At 46.7% G+C, this 16,751-nt stretch overlaps 1 protein-coding gene across 1 annotated transcript; it reads right to left on the bottom strand.

Moving 5' to 3' along the window:
* Positions 1-456: 456 nt before the first annotated feature.
* LOC119651779 lies at positions 457-15,229 on the bottom strand. The gene is made up of 6 exons (XM_038055534.1): positions 15,087-15,229; positions 14,776-15,000; positions 14,545-14,677; positions 1,906-2,055; positions 848-883; positions 457-781 (listed from the first exon to the last, which is right to left on the bottom strand). Exons 1-6 carry the CDS (start codon positions 15,183-15,185, stop codon positions 708-710), a joined length of 717 nt encoding a protein of 238 aa, XP_037911462.1. The 5' UTR covers positions 15,186-15,229; the 3' UTR covers positions 457-707.
* Between the last annotated feature and the right edge of the window lie 1,522 nt (positions 15,230-16,751).

Genomic DNA, 16,751 nt, shown 5'->3' with positions numbered 1-16,751 from the left:
TCTTTTGGTCCAAATACATTACCAACCAAATCCTATACGATTCCTGCCAAACTCCCCACATCGACGCTGTTCTGGCCCGTCACGCCGTTTAGTTCCTAGCCTAACGCCAGACACACCATAACCCGTTTATCACTCAGGTCATACAGATTGAAACGTCGAAAAGAACCTTCTTCATACCCATCTGTCCCCTCAACTTCTCTTATGCTTTCAATCCCTAAACCGCCTCTTTGAGCCCCAAGATAGAGAATTCTTCTACATCGGTAACTACTCCCAGTCCCAATTTTCAATCCCTATCTATCCTTAGTACCAAACCCCAGCTTCTAACTTCCAATTCTGTCCAGCGTGGAGCCCACCCTGAACCCAGCCTCTAATTCTACCCCTTCTTCCACCCAAAACGAGGTTTTTCTCCCCCAGAACGACAAACCTAAATGCAAGCACTTCAACTTCTACGTATGGAAAAGATAATTTTGAATATCGTCTTTTTTATTCTTCAAGATAATATTAATCTATAACCGTAAATGCAATTTGCTATCGGATTCTTATAAAAATTCAGACTTTTCCTATAAAAATAAGTAACACAGCTTAGAAAAAAGACTTATAAGTCGTAAAAATACAAAACGCATCAATGTCCCCTGGAGATTGCAAGCAACGTGTGCAAGGTATGGCGCATCACCTTTTTCACACCTCATCTTTTGTCAAGCTGAGATCTAACCGCCGTAGGTTTTCGTATTAAACACAGGAATCAATCGTTCATCCGCAAAAACAACCGGAGTTCGTCGTCCTTAAAATCAAGTTATATGGAGCGTAAATATGTGATATAAAAATAAATAAGAGGATGAATACTCACTTTTAACAATTGGTTTAACGCCAGGCAAAGGGTCATCTGAAAAAGATTGGATGAACGTTGCTATCTTTAAAAATTGAAGTGATAAAAATTAACTCTACATCTAAGCCTAAACTTTAATATCCAAAGTCATTAGATTTAGGGACATTTCCATCGAAAAGGCATAAGACTCTTTTCAAAAAAGATCCAAATCCACAGTAGGTAAAAAAGGGAATGTGGAAAAAATCCCTTTTCAGTTGAGGAGGCTGGGAGACCTGAGTCCGGCCCCACTTGGTGACGGACCGGACCACTTGGGAAGCAACTTACTTCCTCTTTTGTAGTCCACGGACTCCTCTTTTTTGGGTTAAACACCCAAGTTTTCAAAAAAAAACGGAAAATTTGGTTGACGGTTTCGTCCAGGGCAGTAGCAACTCATCAGACGCTACCTCACCTCTGCCCTGGGAGCAGCGTGACCGAAAGTAACGACAGATGGTAATCGCCCCATTTAAATATAATCGCAAATACGTAATGGGTTCGAATTATATTCAAGTGAAGTGAAGGTGAGGCGGCGTCTGATGAGTGAATGGAGCGATGGAGTGATTACCATCTGTCGTTACTTTCGGTCACGCTGCTCCCAGGGCAGGGATGAAGCAGCGCCTGATGAGTTGCCTCTGCCCTGGACGAAACCGTCAGTCAACTTTTTCGTTCCTTTTTTAGGTCAAAGATATTTCTTTTTCAGCAGAAGGACTGTTTTTCGTGAATTAATTGTCCCCAGTTGTTCCCAATGCGGGAAACACAACTGGCTCCCGAAGTAAAGTACATCCAACGAAAATCAAAATAAAATCTTCAATCTAAAAAGAAAGAGTAAGAAATGGATTACGGTTTCCTCTAGAGGAAAGGCAACTCATCAGATACTACTTCATCTCTGCTTCAAAAACAACGTGAATGAAATTGCTGGCCAGGGATTAAAGATATCCCTTTATTACCCACAACATCCAAGCTAACTTTACATATTTAACGCTCAAATAATGAATTTATATATTCATTTAAACAAGAAACAACTCATAAAAACATTTACTCACCCTCACGCACGATCGTATCATCATCACTAGAATAGTATTCTTGAATAAGATCAGAATTTAGCGGATCTGACGATGCGTCGCTTTCACGAACGCGTTGCAATGATTTCGTCTTATCATTGTTATTGTCAGGTATAATTAACTGTTCACTTTCTGTAAGAAAAATTAGAAATATTCAAAATGCGACACAGACTTTGGAATACTTGAAAACTGAATACTACATTAATTCGAATCACAACACGTTCAGGGCCACCATGATATCATACAATGCAGGAGGTCGCTTCTTTGTGGACATTGCGCTTCTAATTACAATCAGCACCCAATACACTTCCTTTCAGGATTTCTGTAGCTAGCTGAAAGGAGGATATCAACTGTGTCGCTAATTTCTATCCCGCCTAGGATCACAACGTCACAACATTCGTACAAACGAATCCTTCCTGAAACCCGGGATCCAAAGCTCCAAAACCCTCTACTACTGAACCAGCCTTGCATTTAAGCTTGAAATTAGTTACCACGTTTCCCACACAGCGTACACCTTCATTCCTAGAAGCTACACTGCCGGTACTAATCACTCAGAAGTTGGGACCAGAACACAAAACTCCGCCATAACCGATCCTAACTTCGGGCAACAGTTTCAGTACTCGCCGAAAGTTCGGAACTATTTTTTAAGAGCATATAAATGGATCCTTTGCATCTACCAAGTATTCCCAGGCTCTATGCATTTACAGGAACTCCGAGAATTCCATCTCAAATCAATGATGAGATCGCGTCTCGATCGTAAGCTTACATGGCAGTACTGCAACTATAATCACTTGTGTATTGTGGTCCAGTTGGGGCTGTCACATTGCACGGTCAGAAGATTCGCTTTCGCGGGAACGTCGGCACAACTCATTAAGGCAGGACATTGCTAGGCTGACTCAAATCAACACTGGCAATGTCAGCACACGGTTCGGAGAACAAACAACAGAGTTTTCCGGAACTATGACATGCCCCAGTCCCCACTCATAGTTGATATTCTGGACAGACTAAAGCAGAAATTTGCGGATGTTACCGAAGAGGAAATACGATGAGGCCTAAACAGCTCGAAAAACTGGAGGGGTCCTGGGCTGGAGAATTTCTAGTACAAAATGTTCACCAGAACACACGCTCGGCGGGGAGATCTGTTACATCGGTGCAATTCTCTTGCTCGCATTCGGAGTTTGAAAATTCAAATTTGAGTCGTCAAACGGAGAGGAAATTTATCAGTATGAAGGCACTGCACCCCAAAATGGCAGGTGATTTTTCTGGGGGATTGAAGGATGGAAAGAGGAAAGGGAATGTTGCTCATGTTGCAATGGACCGCCAAGATTTTAATCGAGTAATAAAGGTGGGAAAAAGTAATCCCGTGGTCAAAGGGTAGTATAGGTTCCAGGGCGAAACGTTGAATACAATGAAGCATAAAACCTGGAAAACGCCTGCTGAACCAGCATCAGCAGCTCTACTGCCAAACTCTATCTCCACCTCCACGTGGTGGCTGCTGGAAGCTCTTTCTAAACGCAGACGGAGAAGGATGAAGGTAAGTCTCCCGCGCCTAAAAACGGGACAAAATGTTTCAACTTGTCCTACAGGTTGGGGGTTAGGTAGGACTGACAACCCTACAAGGAAAACCGAAGTTACGAAGCCACAACAGGAGCCTCGGACTGGACGGATTACACAACGACAAACCCGGCAACGACAAAGGAATAACGATTTGCGCATTTTCTCATGGAAGGTGCGCTTCCTGTACAGAGATGAAGCTGCTGAGCAGCTAGCCTGTCCCAATATAGGACTGATGTAACAGCGTTACAGGAGATGCGTTGGACAGGGACTGGTTTCCTGGAGAAAAGTCGCTACACCATATATTATAGTGGCCATCCAGCAAACCATGTGCTCGGAATAGCTTTCTTAGTTAGCCAAAAAATGAAACCTGCTGTCATCGGCAAATTTAGAAATATAAGCCTCATAAACGTTCACGCCCCAACAGAGGAAACTACAGAGTCTGAAAAGGATACCTTCTACGAGGCAGTTGCGAAGCCTGTTCCAAGTCAACTAGGCACGGAGCCCGTATTCCAGCGATACGTCGGGTCACACAACTTATATAAGGATACCAATGATAACGGACTGCGGATTATTCAGTTAGCGGTATCGTACGAAATGTTTGTTGGAAGCTCTTGGTTTGCGCAGAAAGCGGTCCAAAAACATAAGTGGGCCTCTCCAGACGGGACCACTTTCAACTAAATTGACCACATGTTGATTGAACGCCACCACCTCTCAGCCTTGAGAATGTCGAACATATAGGGGAGTCAATATAGACTCGGATCACTATCTCGTTGGCATAGTGCTCCGGGCTCGTATTACAACACCTACAATCCCCTCTTCCATTCACAACCCAGCCCTCCGTTACACCTACAAGGGGGAAGCAGATGTCGCAAAAACGGCAGCTAACAGATGCCTCGGAGATGAAGGATTGTGGCGCGGCAGGATTCGCGGCATTCGAAATTTATTTCGAATGTTGCGAGTGCCAACGAATAGATGGCGCGGATCTATCCACTTTGCGGAGCACGATACGGGAGTGGAGGACCGGCGAGTGTGCCATGAGTTAGGGGCAGAAAAGAAACAAATGAAGGGAGACGTCTTTTCTGCCTCTAACGTTTGAGAAGCAAGAAGTAAGTCAGTTCTCAACCATCAACCGGACTGGTCGTTTTGGTTTTGTATTTCATCTTAAATTAAAGAATAATTGTAAATAATATAAAAAAGATAAGTTCTATGATTATGTCAATTCAAACGATTCGCTTTTCAAATATTTTTCTTTTGAATTAAATTAAATATTTTTGTATATAAAAGACAATTTAGTGACAATAATGCAATAGCTTTATTAAAACTGAATAAATACTTAATTGGTGACCCCGATTTTAAAAAAAAAAAGTTCGTGCCCTTCAAAAGTTACAACTGATAACAACACATCTTGATGCCGAATTTCATCGTAAGGTCTATGAATTGGAACGCAGCTTGGAAGAAAGACATCGTGATATTTTCAAGAAACGTTTTGAGATCATAAATGGAGACTATGAGCCAACTGAAGAAGAATGCAATTATTCGGATGCTGAATATACTCTGGACTATACTCGCGCCATAGATGATTTCCCATTGTCAAGTAATAGAAATCCATCCACATCCCGAGTCGGAGCACAAGCAAGAAAGAAAAACGCCCTCCTGCACAACAACAACCACCACAAAATCAACAGCAGCAGCAACAGCCACCACAGCAGTATCAACAACAACAACATCAGTGCCACAACAATCAACAACAGCAACAAACGGACGTCCCCAGCACCGCCAACGCCGCAGCTACAGCCGACAAACTCGACCAGCGCCACCGTCGAGGAGCTATACTTAAGTGAAATTATTATTCATTTATATATAATATTTATTTATTTATTCAGTTAAAAAAATAGTAATAAAAAATTTTGAAATCGCTGCAAGAGACGGCGTGGAGGTGTTTGGCATCGCGAGTCCTCCATTTTTGGTGGTGTTTTTGGTCTGCGCTGGATAGCGTCCGCTTCGTTTTTTCTCGTTTCGTGCGTGCATTTGTGGGTGCGGCCTGCCGTGTCGGTGTAAAGTTCACCGCGTTTCAGTATAAACTCACCGCGTTTGCATCTCAATCTCGTACTTTTCGTGAAACAAGATGTCTTTTGACAATAAAGACGCAGCAGGCCCATCGGACCCGCAAGTGACCGCCCTCGCCGTACGCGTTCCTCCGTTTTGGCGGCGGAACCCCGAGCTGTGGTTCGTGCATTTGGAAGCACAGTTCCAAATGTCCGGCATCACATCGGACGCGACACGTTTCAACTACGCGGTGGTCGGCCTGGACGAAGAGTCCATACTTCTGGTGTCCGACGTGGTGAAGTCGACATCGTACGTGCAGCTCAAGAGCGAGTTGATCGGGCGCCTGTCGGCGAGCGAGTCGGCAAAATTAGACCACTTGCTGGCAGGTTTAACCTTGGGTGATCGAACTCCCAGCCAATTGCTTCGTGAAATGAGGCAATTGGGTGGGAGTAAGATCGGCGAAGACCTGATCAAGTCGCTCTGGCTGCGTCGGCTCCCGGAGGGCACCCAGGCGATCCTCGCTTGCGTCTCCGGTTCCTTGGAGGAACTGGCAGCGACGGCCGACCAGGTCCAGGAGGTGTACGTACGCCCAACCTTGGCGGCCGTTCAACCACCGTCGGATGAGGTGGGTGAATTGAGGCGCGAGATTGCTGCTTTAACAGCCAGTATGGCCGAGATGCGGGCGACGTGGGACGCTCAGCGTTCGGGCGCCAGATCGCGAGCACGCTCACGGTCTGCCATCCGAAAAGGGCGATCAGGTAGCAGGTCGTCAAGACAGTCCACGGACCAAGGGATTTGCTGGTACCACCGCAGATTCGGGGATAAAGCGACAAGATGTACGCTACCGTGTAGATTCTCTCCTACCGCAAAAAACTAGGTCCGCGGGGGGTCTTGGCGGCGGCCACCCAGAACGCAGCGCCACGTCGCCTAACTATTTTCGACCCCCTCAGCGGGCGCAACTACCTCGTCGACACGGGTGCGGAAGTTTCGGTTCTTCCCGTACCCCAGCATCATCAACTTTTCCCTCAACCGCTCAAACTTGCGGCAGCAAATTCCTCCCGCATAAACACGTACGGGTATAGGCAAGTAGACGTGAGTCTTGGCTTGCGTAGGACGTTTTCGTGGCGTTTCATCCTGGCGGATGTCAGCTTCCCCATACTAGGCGCAGACTTCCTGTGTCACTATGGATTGCTGGTGGACTTGCAAAACAAGTCTCTTATAGATTCCACGACCAACCTTAATTCGTCGGGACATATGGTATCTCACCCAGGCAATAATCTTTCCGTTCTTTTAGAAGACATTACCGACTCTCGTGTTCGGGCACTTCTCCAAAAGTTCAGCCAGATTACTACCAACTGTAGTCTCTCCAAACCAGTGAAGCACAATGTGCAGCACCACATTATCACTACTGGTTCCCCGATCTTCTCGAAGGTGCGTCCTCTACCATCTCAGAAACTGGCAATTGCACGGAAAGAGTTTGAACAACTCGTTCAACAGGGTATCTGCAGGCCCTCAAACAGCTGTTGGTCTTCCCCACTGCATATGGTCCCTAAGCCAAACGGCGAATGGCGCCCATGTGGGGATTACAGAAGGCTAAATGCACAGACTGTTCCTGACCGATATCCAATTCCACTCATCCACGACTTTGCGCATCACCTCGCGAATTGCCGCATCTTTTCGACCTTGGACTTAACCAAGGCTTATCACCAAATCCCAGTAGCTCCTGAAGACATTCCAAAGACGGCAATATGCACACCCTTTGGACTCTTCGAGTTCACCCGGATGACTTTCGGATTGTGCAACGCGGCGCAAACCTTTCAAAGGTTCATTCACTCAGTCCTGCGAAACCTCGATTTCTGTTTCGTATATTTGGATGATGTTTTGGTCGCTTCTTCCACTGAGTCTGAGCACTTAGCCCATCTCGAGTGCATTTTTCAACGTCTCCTTGAGGCCGGTTTAGTCCTAAACGTTGAGAAATGCAAATTCCTTCAACAACAGGTGAGATTCCTCGGCCATTTCATTTCCCCTGAAGGAATACAGCCCGACCCAGACAAAGTGCAAGCGATAACTAGCTTCCCGCGTCCAAAGACAGTGAGGGAGTTGAGGAGGTTCTTGGGCATGCTAAACTTCTACCGTCGTTTCCTGCCCAAGGCCGCCCATTTCCAGTCCATTTTGAACGCGTACTTGTCTGGCCCCAAAACTAAGGACACACGAGAGATCGTGTGGTCTGAAGAGGCTATCTGCGCGTTTGACAAATCTCGTCAACAACTGGCTGACGCTACACTCTTGGCATTCCCTCTGCAAGATGCACCCCTAGCCGTTTTTGTTGATGCCTCTGACATCGCAGTAGGTGCTGCCCTTCACCAAAAGGTGGACCAAGTTTGGCAGCCGTTGAGCTTCTTCTCGAAGCAGTTGAATCCCGCTCAACGGAACTACAGCACCTACGATCGCGAACTGCTCGCCGCATACCTGTCCATCAAATACTTCCGTTTCTCCCTAGAAGGCAGGCCGTTCACAGTGTTCACGGACCATAAGCCTCTCACGTTCGCTTTGAAACAGAAGCCCGACAAAACGTCCCCTCGTCAGCTTCGACACCTGAGCTTCATAAGCCAGTTTACGTCGGACATCCAGCACGTGTCCGGGAAGGACAACATTGTTGCTGACGCTTTGTCTCGTGTCTCCGAAGTTAACATCCCCGCCTCACTCGATTTCTCGGCTATTGCCAAGGCGCAAGTGGATGACGCAGCACTTCAGAGCCTCATGTCCAACCCCAAATACAAATTTCGGGAGTTGCCCATCTTCGGCTCAAACCTCTCGCTCTGCTGCGAAGACTCGGAAAAGGGACCTCGGCCATACATTCCGGCCACATTTCGCAAGGAAGTGTTCCACGCAGTTCACGACTTGGCGCACCCCGGCATCAGGACAACAAACCGGTTAGTCACCGGAAAATACTTCTGGCCCTCCATGAACAAGGATATCAATTCCTGGGCCAGAGAGTGCATCGCATGCCAAAAGTGTAAAGTCTCCAGGCATGTTAGGAAAGAAGTGGGCTCATTCCCCCGCACCACCAAGCGTTTCCACACCATACACCTCGACATAGTAGGGCCTTTGCGAGACTCGCACGGTTATAAGTATTGCCTCACAATCATCGACAGGTTCACGCGGTGGCCTGAGGCAATACCTCTGAAAGACATTACGGCGCAATCATGTGCTGAAGCCCTCTGTCGAGAGTGGATACCCCGCTTTGGCGTCCCTGCAGTGGTCATCACTGACCAGGGAATGCAATTTGAGTCCACCCTTTTCTCCGAGTTAGGCAAACTCCTTGGTTTTAAACGCCAGCGGACTACGGCATACCACCCACAATCCAATGGGATGTTGGAACGTTGGCACCGGACGCTGAAAGCCGCCATTATGGCACGCGACGACCCGTCCTGGACGCAAGTCTTGCCTCTCGTCCTACTCGGCCTTCGTACAACCCGCCGAGAGGAATTTGCTGCCAGCCCCGCGGAGTTGGTTTACGGGGAGAACCCAAGACTCCCAAGCGATCCGGTCTTCGACAAGAGATCGGGTCTCACGGAGTCGGGGTTGGTGCGTCTGCTGAGGGACAATCTTCGGCGCATCAAGGCGCCACCACCCACTCGACACTCGTCCATACCTGCTTGTTCGCCCAAGGAACTGGACACATGCACGCATGTGCTGATCAGAACGGATGCTGTCCGGAAGCCGCTGCAGCCTCCATATGAGGGCCCGTACCGCGTTCTCGAGCGGGGAGAACATTTCTTCCAGCTCGAGATCGGTGGTCACAGGAGGGCGGTCTCTTTGTCCAGGCTGAAACCCGCGTGCGCCCCGAAGCAACGTCGTGTCCGCTTTGTGGATTAACGGCGAACGAAGTTCGGGGATCAGTCGCTGAAACCCCCTAGGTTTCATCTGGGGGCGGAGTGATGTGGCGCGGCAGGATTCGCGGCATTCGAAATTTATTTCGAATGTTGCGAGTGCCAACGAATAGATGGCGCGGATCTATCCACTTTGCGGAGCACGATACGGGAGTGGAGGACCGGCGAGTGTGCCATGAGTTAGGGGCAGAAAAGAAACAAATGAAGGGAGACGTCTTTTCTGCCTCTAACGTTTGAGAAGCAAGAAGTAAGTCAGTTCTCAACCATCAACCGGACTGGTCGTTTTGGTTTTGTATTTCATCTTAAATTAAAGAATAATTGTAAATAATATAAAAAAGATAAGTTCTATGATTATGTCAATTCAAACGATTCGCTTTTCAAATATTTTTCTTTTGAATTAAATTAAATATTTTTGTATATAAAAGACAATTTAGTGACAATAATGCAATAGCTTTAATAAAACTGAATAAATACTTAAGGATCAAGAAATGATTTTCACAATCACCCGAAGGGCGTTATCATTGATACGGCCAGTCGTAAAAAAAGGCGGAACGGCTGGTTCGACGATGAATGTTAGCTAGCAATGGAACGAAAGAATGCCTCATGCCGAGTAATGTTCCATTCTCAAAAGACGCGGGCACGCGCAGAGACTTCACGAACTCCGTCGCTTGTCCAACTTCACAGACGGAAAAAGGAAGCCTGGGAGAACCAACAAGTCTATGAACTAGAAAAGTACAGGGAGCAACCGCACAGGCGCGGAAGTTTTACCAACAAGTCAGCAGGATGAAGCCTTATACACCTCGATGCTCACCCTGCCCAGACAAATAGGGAAATCTGATTTCCGACAGAATGGGCATATTGGAGCGATGGGTTGAGTACTTTAATGAGCTACTGAACAACCAGAACATCGGCGAGTTGGAGGTCCTCCCAACTGAAGACGACGGACAAATACTGCCACCACCAAGTATAGCAGAAAAAGTCTGTGAACATCATCGACCCATACCAAAGATGCTTTACTCCAAGCAAATCAGTAACAGATTTTCTCTGTGTGGCAAGCGATGGAAAAACTGTTGGAATATGGATATCAGTTGCATCATCTTTTCAACATTAAGGCCGCCTATGATAGTGCATTCGAGAGAAGTATCCTCCGAATAATTTTTGGCCCCCTACATGAAGAGCCTACATAACAATGAAATCTATGAGCGATACCATGAACGTCAGGTTGGGGATAAAATCCGGAAAGTCTATAAGGGCAATATCTATGATAGAACAAGAAGACGAAGCAGACCCTGCCTGAAATGCAGCAATGGCGTAGACCAGTACGCCAGACAGCCTTTAGGTGTATCGAATTGGTGGACCTCGGCGGATGTCTGGAGTTGCATATTAAAGCAGACCTAGACCGGATACCGGTTGTTGCGCCGTTGATGATGTTGATGATTAAAAGTAGTCCCGAGTGCTTAAGAATTTGTGTTTAATTCCTGATAGTCCGTTTCAGTCTAAAGTTTAGAAAAGTGTCGGCTTTGAGTTTTGTGGCTTTTGGCTTGTATGTATCCCCCCACCGTTCTCGGTTGCTCGAATAGCTGAATCCCAGTTCAAAGAAAGTTGCGGATCGTGATTCTGATCATGTAGCGCATTGGGTAGAAAAACACCCACGAACGCTTACCTGCCATCCCAAGAAAACGAATGTGAACTTTATCTGGAAAGGTTAGCCCCCAGAGGCTGTTAAATGGCCACCATCCCAGGGCGGGTGGAAAATTTTCGTGGTGAGAGGACGGTGTACGTCGAGCGCGAACGCTCACTGCGAGGGATAGAAGGAAGTAAGCAGTTTGTTACCAGGATCCTGCATTCGTTCAGGGGAATTGATTTTCAGAGCCGGCAATCAAGATTAATCCACGTCCGGATGCAGGTCCAGTGGTTGTGGATGCAAAATCAAGTCAAGTTGGTACAATTTTTCTAACATGTTTCACCGATAAGCGGAAGGTTTAGGCCCCTTGTGCGTTTGACTACCTTGTGCACTTCGATCCAGACAAGTAGAAACGCAACGCGACCGAGTAGTGTCGATGGGATGGTAAACTCATGCTTAACGGACTCAGAGAGACTACAATCAGTAGTAGTATTTTTGAAGAAGTACGCGAATATGTGGGTTGACAACGTCTTTAAAAACGATCGAAAGAGTGTTGGTCGTGTAGGTTAAGATTCTTCCTGATTAACTTAAGGGAAGTTGTGGGGTCAACAAGGGATCTGTTCTGCAGATCAACTAACAATCCATAGTGGCTCAGGAAATCTGCACCTAAGATAGGAGTATTGATATCCATGACAATGTAGCACCAAGAAAACGATCATAGAAGTCTTAGATTAATGTTTGCGTACGGTGCGTAATTTGCTGCAGACAGTTTTAACAATTGCGGTTTCAATTTATGATTCCAAGATGCAGGAAGAACCGAGACATCAGCGCGTGTTCTGACAAGGTAATCGAGCCAGCTCAAGGGGTTACAAATTGTTAGGCGACTTGGTGCTGCATTTCGGGTGACTGTCGACAGAGCTTCCAAGAAGGGTAGTTTCTTGTCTACAAAGTGGAGGGGCTAGTACATTTTGCGGTCTTTTCGCCAAATCTACGATAGTTTCAGCATGCCCTGATGACCTACTCCCCGATCGCCCTTTTCAACAGACAGACCAGACCGTAATCTAGTCTTACTTTTCGAATGCAAACACCGACTGACTCTGCCAATTTAGAATCGGTGGCTGTCAGCACTGCATACTTTCCGATGTAGCTGATCCCCTGGCTTGACGTCTCATGAGACACTTCGCCAACCACGGGTCGCACGTCGACCTTGTGAATTTTATCTATAGAGGCGACCCAACATATCCAGAGACCCCAAATCTGCGCATGCCAGGGTAGCCTGTGAGCTCTCTGAAAATCTCTGGAAGCCCAAAAACTGTGACAGTTCGGTACCGGCGTCATCACGACTCAATTACTTAATTTCGCAGAGCAGTTGCTTCAGCACAGTCACCAAGCTCTGCCAGTAATTGAATAAGTTTACCGGTTTCACTCACTAACAGGCGCGACTAGAAAGCATCATACCCGAGTCGCTCCTTTTGTTATTCTTTGTTGTCAACTATGACACCTGCCGGCTCGCACCTGTCACCGAGACTCCCAATATAGACTTCCAATGCACCCCAATCTCGCATCACCCCTCCCCCCCTGATAATCGACCAAACAGCGCAGCACCATGAACATCAACTGAAATCCATGCCGACATCAGCGACGCACAGGTTATAATCATTTAATTTGGAAACGCTAACAATGAAATTTACGATAAGTGGGACATAGCGTGTCACCAAGGGCTAACCACCCATCGTTGCCGTTTCAGCTCCCCCAAGATTTCCCGAGAAGCTTCCAATTTCCTCCATCATTCGACACTATGTGTTTCTAGGGTAAGCCACTCGTTGGCGTCCTGAAATTGCGAGGGATTCCTCTCTAGCTGATGTGTTTCCGGTCAACTTATGTTGGGAATGCGCCTATGGATCCCCGACCCTTCGAAGACTCGTCCCGTCAGAAATCATATAACTGTGACTTCTCTAGGTGCTCCTTAAAACTCAATTTGGCATCAATTATCACCCCAAGGTATTTGGCAACTGGCTTAGAGACGACCATATGCCCACCGACTTCCATATTTATAGTGTCCTTTCTACAGTTCTTTATAAAAAAACCGTCCCTGTTTCGTAATCCACCTGGGTTAGCCCGACACTTTACAGCCAAGACCTTAGCACTTTTATTGTCTCCGCTGCGTTGACCTCCACATCCTCTGCGTGCTTGCCTGCAATAAACGTAACCCTCTCCCAGAACGGGAAGCACAAACACCCTCTAAGCCTCTAGTAAAGACTACTTGTCCAAAAGTACACGGAATTGACTTTTTTACCTAAGAAAAACGTCCGTAATCATTTCCCCCTAGTTCTCGGCATGTCAGCTCATTGCTCTGACAGAGATGTGCAGAGGATATCGGCATTCGCACCGCCATAGTAACATCAAATACTTTCACCGCCTATTGGGTGATCTGTTTCTATGGGCGGATCATTCAGGGATATGTCGGGCTTGAGCACCGAAAAAAACGTGTCCACCTCAAAAGCAGCAGCACGATCTGAAAGTAGTTGTAGGCAGTAAAAAGTTGGCTGTATGTCGCCAGCGCATTAAATTCGCTGCTGTGATCTTCGGTCCACGTCTTCTCGCGAACCATAGTGCTGAGGATCTGCACACACTCGCCAAGTGTAGAACTGGACGATACATAACAGCTGAATATGAAGGACTTTTCTACGCAAACTCATAGCTTTACTTAGCCAGTTCGATCTTTAATCCAATTGTCACGATGGTGGCTTTGATACAGCTCACTAATTATAGCTTGCCAAAGAAAGGCCTGCGCCGTCCCGCAGGGGATAAGGTTGGTTTGTATCAGCCTCACCCACGATTTACGTTGAGGACTCTCGTGCACTCCGAGCACATAAGAGTTGTGCAACGCACTCCACCGTCGCTGCGGATGTAGCTCTCCGCTCCGCATCTCCTAAATTACTTCGACCTTCGCAATGTCACCGAAGCCAAGGTATCTAAAGTACCATTTCCGTGCCACCCGCCTCTATTTACTTTGCTTTCTGCCGCCAGTTCAAGTGCTACCTCCACTGTTAAGATGATGATAGCGATTTATGTCCCACTCTAGCTCTTCGTGGCGTCTTTGCCTATTATTCTCCAAGTCCGGTGGTAACTCTATGTATGTCCTTTCAAACTATAGAGATCTCCGCCTGCTAGACCTTATGTATGTCCACTAAATGACCTAAGGAATTTCCAATCCCTAGATTTCTTGGACTCCAATATAATATCTTCTTTCTGGAACTGACGGCTTACGTTATCTCCCAAATTGGTGAGTCTTAGATCTGCCTTCAATCTACTGAGTATGAACCTAATGTGGGGATCTGCGAACAATCAAACTTCTCCTGAACGGGTCCGCCGATAGGACCAGTGAAAAGAGAGTTGGAGGAGAAGTTATTTAGAGAGCGTAACCTGTGCCCTACGACTGCTTTGAGAGCAGAAAGGTCAAACAGACCGATGTCTATAGAATCTGTAGATGTTACTCACCATCCCTACTTATACTACTGGTATCACCTGCGACATGTCGTTCTTCCACAACCTCTTCCGTCTCATCAACGTAAACTATTCGCGTAGGTCGCCGCCGGGACGTCGACGGGGTTCCAGCATCCGATTGACGCATCTACCAACAAGGAAAGGTCAGAATTTTGTTGAAACTCTTCATTTTTTGGAAGAATTTTCTCAGACAGAATCCGCTTAAGGACTGAAATCATCACTAACCTCAGCAACAAGAGCTCGTCCCTCTCTGCTAATGCGCTGCACACTCCGCATTGATACTTGATTTACAATTCGATCGAAACTATCTTGAGAAGCTGTTTCCATCGAGCCTACAGTGGTTACAGCATTGCTCCGTGAACTTTCGTCCTCTGTTTGCTTCCTGCGAATGTACTCCTGCAGTCGATCCTTGGCGCGCTTATAACAGGTCGTGCACATGAGCGTCTCACCCTGAGAACCACAAACCAAACAGGTAAGATATCTTTAAAGATTTTCTATCAAAATAAACGAAAGACACAACTCCAAAGCAAACCCACCGTCACTTGCGGCTTATACTTCTTTATGCTCTTAAGAATGTTTCCTTGGGGCTTCTTGAATCGGTTCGATTCGCGTTTACAGAAATAACACCTATTCATCGTGGCATCTGAAGAATATAATCGGCCAGAATATTAGTGGGGAATCGGCACTAATGTAACTTACTGCCAGTTGAGTTCACAACAAAACATTACAAGACGAGGGGGAAAAGCGTTTACACAGACGGCTCGCGCCGTTCGCGCCTTTTCAAATCTGACAATCAGCAGGGAAAGGGTGACAGCGCAGACAGCAACCGAAATCTGCGCTGAATGAACCAATTTGACGGTTTGAGAGCCTATGAGCGGAGAAAATATGGACGGTTTTAAACTAATACTGACAAATTATTTTTGAAGAAATGATCCGGGGAATCAGATGCGACAGGAATTAGACAAATGTGTGCAAGAATTATTCGCGCCTCTACTTATAGATATTGAAGCCAGCACTTGAAAGTGTGAGCAAGAATCTAGACCAGAAGAATATAGCTATCAGTTGCTTACCGTTTTTGTTGTTTTTCGAAGAAGGTTTCTCATTTCATCTCTAAATTACGCATGGAACTAACAATAATAATACAATAAACTTATCCAACAATATGGAACGGAGTCAACAGATGGTGCATGCCACGAAGCACACATATATTTCAGCAGTTAACGCAGGGGACAATTCGGTATCCCGACGAAATTAATAAGACTGACTAGGCTGACCCTGACCAATGTGCGAGGCCAGATAAAAGCAGCAGGATCACTCTCAAGACCATTCGACATCAACAACGGTCTACGACAAGGGGATGCGCTATCATGCGTCCTCTTTAACCTGGCCCTCGAGAAGGTGATCCGTGATGCTGAGGTGAATGCAAGAGGTATGATCCTCTTCAAGTCCACCCAACTACTGGCCTATGCTGACGATATCGACATCATGGGAAGAACCACCCGAGACGTTCAAACTGCCTTCATCCAGATCGAGCAGGCGGCGCGAGATCTTGGGCTGCACATCAATAAAGGCAAGACAAAATACATGGTGGCAACGTCAGCACCGAAGACGAATCCACCAACAACATCAAACCGCACTGGTCAAACACAAGCACGAAGAAGAATAAGGATAGGAGAATACAACTTTGAGACCGTTGACAATTTCTCCTATCTAGGGTCGAAAATCACAACCGATAACAACTACGATGATGAAATCCGCGCACGGTTGTTGTCAGCCAACAGAGCCTACTTCAGCTTATAAAGACTGTTCCGCTCGAAACGTCTCACCATAGGGTCAAAGCTCTTACTGTACAAGACAATGATCTTGCCAGTCCTCATGTATTCCTCGGAAACTTGGGTTCTTAGCAAGAAAAATTGCGAACTCTTGGCCGCGTTCGAGAGAAGAATCCTCCGAAGAATTTTTGGCCCCCTACATGAGGATGGACGATTCCGTAGCCTACACAATGACAAAATCTATGAGCGATACCATGACCGTCCGGTTGTGGATAAAATCCGGCTCAATAGATTACGGTGGGCGGGTCACTTAATCCGTATGGATGAAGATGATCCCACCCGGAAAGTCTATAAGGGCAATGTCTATGGTAGGAAAAGAAGACGAGGCAGACCCTGCCTAAGATGGAGCGATGGCGTGGGACAGGACGC

The sequence above is a fragment of the Hermetia illucens genome, chromosome 3, assembly GCF_905115235.1.
Source record: "Hermetia illucens chromosome 3, iHerIll2.2.curated.20191125, whole genome shotgun sequence".
Taxonomy (NCBI): domain Eukaryota; kingdom Metazoa; phylum Arthropoda; class Insecta; order Diptera; family Stratiomyidae; genus Hermetia; species Hermetia illucens.
Note: the sequence above shows the minus strand (reverse complement) of the source record. Positions and strands in the feature narration are given on the sequence as shown.

Bases quoted from the DNA above. Each gene is read 5' to 3' on its own strand.
- LOC119651779 (XM_038055534.1), bottom strand. From the start codon at position 15,185: ATGAATAGGTGTTATTTCTGTAAACGCGAATCGAACCGATTCAAGAAG. The intron at 884-1,905 runs GTGAGTAAATGT...AATCTTTTTCAG, and splicing joins TGATACGATCGTGCGTGAGG to ATGACCCTTTGCCTGGCGTT. The intron at 782-847 runs GTGAGTATTCAT...CTTGATTTTAAG, and splicing joins CGTTAAACCAATTGTTAAAA to GACGACGAACTCCGGTTGTT.